The sequence below is a fragment of the Lethenteron reissneri genome, chromosome 10 (genome assembly GCF_015708825.2).
Source record: "Lethenteron reissneri isolate LAM-NWPU_2019-01 chromosome 10, ASM1570882v1, whole genome shotgun sequence".
Classification (NCBI taxonomy): Eukaryota; Metazoa; Chordata; class Hyperoartia; order Petromyzontiformes; family Petromyzontidae; genus Lethenteron; species Lethenteron reissneri.
The window spans coordinates 2,754,921-2,762,679 of record NC_083788.1 but is presented as its reverse complement, the minus strand read 5'-3'; the positions used below and the strand labels follow the sequence as shown (position 1 = coordinate 2,762,679).

The 7,759-nt window shown below is 49.3% G+C and overlaps 1 protein-coding gene across 1 annotated transcript; it reads left to right on the top strand.

Annotated features, from left to right (window-relative positions):
- Positions 1-291: 291 nt before the first annotated feature.
- LOC133340709 (ubiquitin carboxyl-terminal hydrolase 36-like) lies at positions 292-6,961 on the top strand. Its single transcript, XM_061549099.1, has 14 exons — positions 292-499; positions 834-959; positions 2,041-2,217; positions 2,521-2,721; positions 3,306-3,416; positions 3,571-3,673; positions 4,226-4,293; positions 4,520-4,590; positions 5,040-5,113; positions 5,388-5,496; positions 5,831-5,971; positions 6,173-6,273; positions 6,507-6,648; positions 6,842-6,961. Exons 1-14 carry the CDS (start codon positions 292-294, stop codon positions 6,959-6,961), a joined length of 1,752 nt encoding a protein of 583 aa, XP_061405083.1.
- The last annotated feature ends 798 nt before the right edge of the window (positions 6,962-7,759 follow it).

Below are 7,759 nucleotides of genomic sequence, written 5' to 3'. Positions count from 1 at the left end.
AAGTTTACAGCTTCCTTCTTTTGCATACGTAACGACGAACTGAAATCGTTCGTCTTTAGTCAATGGCCCCTTCTTCATAGACTATTTGGCGAGTTAAAGTGAGCTTGGGGTTCCTTTAAAAATAGATTATGTTTATATATTTGAGACATTTGATGCAGGTTGTCCATCGGGTCGTGGACTAAAATTGTATTTCTTTTGGTGATAAAATAGTCCCACGTGTGTTGGGATCCAAGTCAAGATGGGAGGAGCAATTGTCGATGTTTTGACTACGTTGTGTGGCAGGACCCAACCATGACTGTGGCGTGCGGAGCAGAGGGCACCTCGTCCGGCAACGACCTCACGGTCTTGGCCCCCACCTCGTCCAACGAGGTGCTGGCGGCGGCAGACGAGAGGCTCTGCTCCCAACCCAGCTGCCTTCCCCATGGCCTGCCGGAACCCTCCCCGGTGCCAGCCACAGCACGAGAAAACATCAGCGTGTCTGTGCTGCCTGCACCCCAAGGTGAGCGTGCGACCACGCGACCTCGTGGCCTCTCGTTAGGGTGGCGGCCACCAATGCATGGGCCGCTGTGGAGCCACTGCTGTTGCCGTTCACGAGTAACACGAGGAGCTCAAAACACCTATCAGTCAACGTGACAGGCGCATCACATTTTTCGCTACCTTGAGATTTAAACTTTAATGTGGAGCAACATCTTTCTGGTTAAGAGTAGCAGCACGGGTGCTGCTGGCTGGGGCTACTGAACACAGTGCCATGTTAAACTTTCGTGGGAAATGTAGAGCCGTGTGTTTGTCCGAAGTACGAAATGTGATCGCTGTGCTTCTCCTTCTTCTTGCAGTTGGCGACCCCCGCGAGGGATCCCGCGGGGCTGTGCCCGGGACCCCCTCCCCGGATGAAGCCCGAGGCGCGGCGCGGGTCGCCGTGCCGGAGCTGACGGGAGCCGCGCAGGCGGCGGCGGGGCCGCGTCTGGGGGCGGAGCCTCAGGTGAGGGGGCGGGGCCCCGGGTGGCGGGCGGGGCGGGGCCCGCTGGTGCCACTCAGCCAATCACAACGCTGGGAGTGCACGAGTGGGGGGAATTGTTACAGGAAAATGATAGGCGACGTTTCAGATAATGGCCCTTCTGCAGAGCACATCACATCAATTACATAACGTCGCCTATATAAAATTGCCCCAAAAGTCAGGACACAGAGTTACCGTATTTATTTGAACTAGTCACAGAGGATGTTATCAAAATTAATGATAGTTAAATTGTTAACTTTAAGAACAAATAATGAGAACTATGTAATGTCAGTGTTAAGATAAATTAAGTAACCCTGTGTCTTAACTTTTGGGCCAACTTGTATTTTGCACTCCTATGATGTTTGTGTTGTTCGTTGTTGTAACATTCTTACCCGCCCCGACTGGACATCTGTGAAAAAGAGCTTTATAGCTCATCGGATTCCTCCCGTATAAATATTCTGACTTTGATAAAAACGTGTTTTACATATATAAAGTATTCTTAAATATATAAAAGCGACGTTTCAGTTAATGCCCCTTTTTCAGAGCACATCACAGTTGGCCCTTCATGACGTCGTTTGTAAGAGGGTGGCCGAAAAATCAGGATTAGTGTATTCATTTGAACAAATCACGGAGGATTATTTAGTTTAATTTTAACAAATGTTAAAAATGAATTTGATTAACATGGATGCTCGATTTATCTTCTGAAATGCATTTATGACCTCTTTTAAACTACAGCTGCCTTCTCTCTCGCATGCATAACAACAAATTGAATTAGTTCATCTTTAGTCAATGGCCGTTCTTCATATAATATTTTACGAGTTAAAGTGAGTTTGGGGTTACTTTAAAAATATAATGTAAATATATATTTGCTTCTGAGACAATTTATGCAGATCGCCCATAGGTTCATGGACTAAAATTGTATTTCTTTTGGTGATAAAACAGTCCCACGTGTGTTGGGATCCCAGTCCAGATGGGAGGAGTTATTGTGGATGTGTTGACTGCGTTGCTGTGGCAGGACCCAACCACGACTGTGGCGTGCGGAGCAGAGGGCACCTCGTCCGGCAACGACCTCACGGTCTTGGCCCCCACCTCGTCCAACGAGGTGCTGGTGGCGGCCGACGAGAGGCTCTGCGCCCAACCCAGCTGCCTTCCCCATGGCCGGACGGAGCCCTCCCCTGTACCAGCCACAGAGAACATCAGCGTGCCTGTGCCTGCACCCCAAGGTGAGTGTGCAATTACACAACCTCGTGACCTCTTGGTAGGGTGGTAGCCACCAAAGCAAGGCCGCTGTGCCACCACAACTTTTGCCATTCAAGAGTAACACGAGGAGCTCAAAACACCTATCAGTCAACGTGACAGGCGCATCACATTTTTCGCAGACTTTAGCTTGACACTTAAATGTGGAGAAAAATATTTCTGGTTAAGAGTAGCAGCACGGGTGCTGGCTGGGGCCACTGGATATCAACGCCAGCCCCATCGGCAGTGCAGCGCCCTGCGATGACACCGGCTTCCGACCCTTTGTGCAGAGGAGGACGACGGCATTCCGGCGGCACGGCTCTCGTTGTTTGCGCCGGAGCGGCTGAACCTCCGGTGGGAGAGCGACGTGGGCAAGGGTGCCGGCCTGCGCAACCTGGGGAACACCTGCTTCCTCAACGCCACGCTGCAGTGCCTCGCCTACACGCCGCCGCTCGCCAACTACCTGCTGCTGCAAGAGCACTGCAGCACCTGTAAGTACCCTCCCCCCTGGCACTCTCGTTTACCCATCGGCTATTTTATTATCACGGTTATTTTGGCTGATGTGAATTTCACACTTGATAAGCTACTTCGTTGAACTATCATTCGTGGTCAGATCGCTTTTGAAGAAGCTAATAGCTCAGTCGGCTTTACCTGGTAGAATAAAAACATAGTTTAATTTGTGTATGTTTTTAAGTGGTTTGTTTGCCTTGCCTATATTTTGCACTCCTATCGTGTTTTTGTATTGTTTGTTGTTGTAACCTTTTCACCCCGTAACATTATTGGACATCTGCAAAAAAAGAGCTCCGTAGCTCATCGGATTCCTCCAGTATAAATCAGTAAATCAGTATTGTGTTTTTCATAAACACGTGCACACGTGGCGAACATGTGTTTAATAGGCTGCACAGATTAAACTTGGGCTTATAAAGCATCTTGTGATGCAATTGGTACTTAGACACAACATTAATTGCGATTGTTGCTGGTGCCAGGTTTCCTCGCGTTTGTTGTTACTCCCCAACTGGGCTGAGTGCGAGTGGCGTGCGCTGACGGATTGTGCCACCTGTGCCCTCGTTCGCAGGCCAACGGAGCGACTTTTGCCTGATGTGCGTCATGGAGCGTCACGTCGTCAGCACGTTCAACAACTCGCAGACAGTTCTGACACCCAAGGTCATCACTAACAACATCACGCGTGAGTCCCAATACTAAGTTATCGCCGCGATCCTTCGCCGTCTGTGTTCCAAATCCTTTGCACCGCTCCTTTTGAAACGACTGTTGGGGAGCTCTTGAAGGATGTCATCAGATCCTGTATCTGTCACTTTGTCCCCATGTCCATTTCTCTGCAGGCATCGCCAAACACCTGCGCATTGGGAGACAGGAAGATGCCCACGAGTTTCTGCGATACGTGGTCGATGCCATGCAAGCCTCATGCCTCTATGGCCACAGCGAGTGAGTACTGCGCGCCAGTCAACATGCGGCAGTCGTTCTGCAGTTCGGTACCTCACGGCTTCCTCTCGGTTTTCTGCACGATTGTACTTCAACGTCTGTGAAAAGCTACTCACACTTTTGTGTGAACACCTGGGAGATGCAGAGGACCGGCCCTTCTGACACCACGGTTCTTTGACCTTGGCCCTGACGTGGGCCATCTTTTGTTGGCACATTTCACGTTGCCTATAAATACCGGGGGATAAATTTCTCGAGGTCGGTGGCCCCTTCACATCATTCCTCGTGTTGACGGGCAGCACATGGCACGCTGGGCACAATGAAACTGCCGGGCAACAGCACCGCGTGATGGCTGCCAGCCTGCCCCCAGCTCTGTGGCTGCCCTGTGCAGACGCTACCACGTTTGGTTGCTACAGAGCACGCGTTGCAGTGAAGGGAAAAAGTGAATCGATAGCTCGGGCAATGGTGTAACTTTCACACATGCGTGTGCATCCGGTAAAGGTGCTACTGCTGCTGCTGCTGTAACCACCGTGTGGTGTCGTTGTCTGTGATTGGCAGGCTGGACAGATACACGGAGGCTACCACCCTCATTTACCAGATCTTCGGGGGTTACCTTCGTTCACGTGGTAAGTTTTGCGCACTCCTCTAGAAACTTGTTAACCGCGAACAGTAAGTGCACCATCACAGTGTAGACCTGCTCGCGTTGCAGCATTTACACACACACACGTGCCACACGGAATAACCTTTTACCAGTTAGTGAAAAGTAGCAATTACTTATGTCAGTGGGGAGCGTGCATTTAGTTTGACTAAGACACATGTGACGTCCCTCCCTAATGTGTGTTTGCTTTGCAGTGGAGTGCATGCAGTGCTGCAATGACTCCAACACCTACGACACATGCCTGGACATCGCACTCTATATTAATGTAAGCAATGAGAAAACCATTTCTTAACAGTTATACATGTACATACGGTGCGAAGGAGGTTCAACATCATCAACAACAACCGCCATTCGCCACTAAATGGCGATGATGTCACCATGGCACTTGTGCTAGGCTGAGTGCACTTTAAGGCCATGTGAAGTGTCGAACGCCTGCTGGCAGGTCACGGGACAGACCCAGGTGCCATGGATTGACTGAATGAGATGACTGGCTGATGTACTACCTGTGCCCCCTTCTGTGCCAACATACATCACGCAGACACATCGATCAGCCACTTAACATCCAAACACACTGCCAGTAGCGTGCATCATCTCGTTTATTGCGGTCGTACGACTTAATACAAGATGCGGATTTTCGGAGTTGCCGTCACAATACAATGTTTATGGAATGCTTCTTAAGGGTCTTCATTTGCCTTTCACTCTGTTGGGCAACAGAACTCATCGCATCTGGTGGAGGCGTTTGGGGAGTTTTTCAACGAGGAGATTCTGGATGAATACACCTGTGCAAGGTGAGCGGGCCGTCGTGTTTCGACACCCTGCAAACATTTGTCGCTTCAAAAGTCTGCAGATTAAATATATATCTCACGATAATATAAACAGAAGAATATTAATTATGATAAATATTTTAGAACATAATATTAGTTTTACTAAAAAGTATTTTATAAATAATAATAAAAATTACTAAAATAATAGTCAAGAAAAAATTAGAAGAAATGTCGTTTAAAAGTTGCCCTCATCGGTTGGGGAACGCGTGCAATGTCTGGCTTTGTTGTTGTCGTGCAGGTGCTGTCACAAGGGGAAAGCGACGAAGACGATGGCTCTCCACCGCCTGCCCAACGTCCTCACCGTCTCCATCAAGCGGTACAACCTCTACGGCGTCAAGATCAACCGGGTAACGATTCTGCCCCTCCATATCGTTCTCATTAAATTATTTATTGACAGCCCTTTGTCAGTTTAACGCTGGAGAAAATGCCTCTCCATGTTGGAATAGGTCCGACACATAGACTCGCCCCCCGTCATGTGACTGTAGAATTTCCACCACTTGCTCAGGGCTATGAACAGGAGATGAGCACCGTCTTCAACGCTCAAATGAGCGAGACATCACGTCACTTTGACGTGTAACTTAGATGGTGCCCATCTCTGCTGCCCACCCCACCACCCCTGCCGTTTCCTCTTCTAACGTTTGTCTCTGTGCGCTGCCTCCCCCTCCTGTGCGCTGTCTGTAGAACATCACCTACCCGGAGCACCTGGACATGCAACCCTTCACCTCAACGTCTCAGGGCGAGCCCGCGATCTACTCCCTGTACTCGGTGCTGGTGCACAAGGGAGCCGACTCCAACAGCGGCCATTATTATTGCTACAATAAGGTAATTCCATTCGTTACCATCAAACAATAACAACGCACATCTGCAATGCGCCCATAATGTTACAAATTTCTAATAGGGAGGAATAAATAAAACAGTCTTGCAACTAAATTTTTACTTAAAACTTTCGTGACTGCAGGAAATCATATTCTTTGTTTTTGTAAACATTGTAACCAAGTGTAGCTTTGTTTTAACTGTGCACAGATCAGCGATGGAAAATGGTGCCGTATGAACGACTCCATCATGCGGCTCGTCGACACCAAGGCTGCGATGAGTGAGCAGGCCTACATGCTCTTCTATATTCGGCAAGTCGCCCTTCTCTCCCATCCACTTTGACCTCCACTTACACCCATCCCCCAGACCAGCTCACTGCACAGATATTGTCTTGCGCGAGCAGCAGCAGTCTCCTTTCTAGGCAGTTGAGTTGTTCCGACTAATTTGGAGCTTAGCGGCTCAATGAGTGTCCGGCCAGACAGCTCAGCGGTGGAGCGAGCGGTGGTGTTAACCGCAGTTTGCGATGTGTGGTGCGGGCATTCAGGTCCCCAGAATTGAATGCGCCACCAGCGGACAGCTACCGCCCGCTGGAGCACGTCAAGGCGACGTCTAAGTTGTGCATCAAACGTTCCCACTCGGCGATGGAGACCCAGGACCAACAGCAGCTCTCTTCACCGGCACGCAAGGTAAAGGATGGTTTTGAAATGTTACCCCACGTGCGTGGAACTGGGAGAATGTATACCCTGACAGTGCATAATTTTACATTACAGGAATGGTGAAGTACAGCAATCTTGTTGTTAATACTTTAGACCAGTTTTGTTTCATTGACTCAATGTCGAGCGGTTTGGACTTGAGCGCCCTCATCTTGTTTATCTCCAGAAACTCAAGATGGCGAACCACCATAACGGGAACAACTGCAAGGGCGACAGCAAAAACAGCGGCAGCAGCAGCTGCTACCGGCAACGCCAGGCACGCAACAGCCGCGGCCGCCGCCGCTAGTCCCAGAGCATCCGCCGCCACCACCACCACCCCGATCTCCAAGCAGCCAGTGCCAGTCCAACAGCAACCACCGCCACCGCCAGTTCCGCAGCAGCCATCGCCAGTCCCACAGCAGCCGCCGCCACCACTCTCATCTGACAGCAGCCGAAGCCAGTCCAACAGAAACCACTGCCATCGCCAGATCCACAGCAGCCACCGCTTGTCTTGGAGAAGCTGCCATCAGCACCACAGCAGCTACTGGTAAAGTCACGGAGATAGAAAATAATAAAAAGAAATAATAATAAAAACAGTCCTGCAACTGTTCTTGCGTTTTGATGTATTTATGCAATTTCTACTTACAGTATTTACTTTATTTGTATTTAGTGACTTGCTTAGCTTTCCTACACTTTTCACTCCTATAGGTTTATGTATTGTTTGTTGTAACTTTCTGACCCGCCCCTACTAGACATTTGTGAAAAAGAGCATCGTAGCTCATCAGATTCTTCCAGTCTAAATAAAAATTTAGATTTTGATTAAATTGGTCCGAGGTTATTGATGCAGTGATATGTTCAGGCAGACCGTACCGTAACTTCAACACCATCATAGCAACCGTAGCACGCTCTGCAGCTCTGACGTTGGGGTGATGCTCTTGAGGAACTTGTTGCCTAGAGGGTATCGTGTGTTGTTATTACATGAACGGAGAATGTTGGGTGCGGTTTTGTAAACATTGTAACCAAGTGTAGCTGTGTTTTAACTGTGCACAGATCAGCGATGGAAAATGGTGCTGTATGAACGACTCCATCATGCGGCTCGTCGACA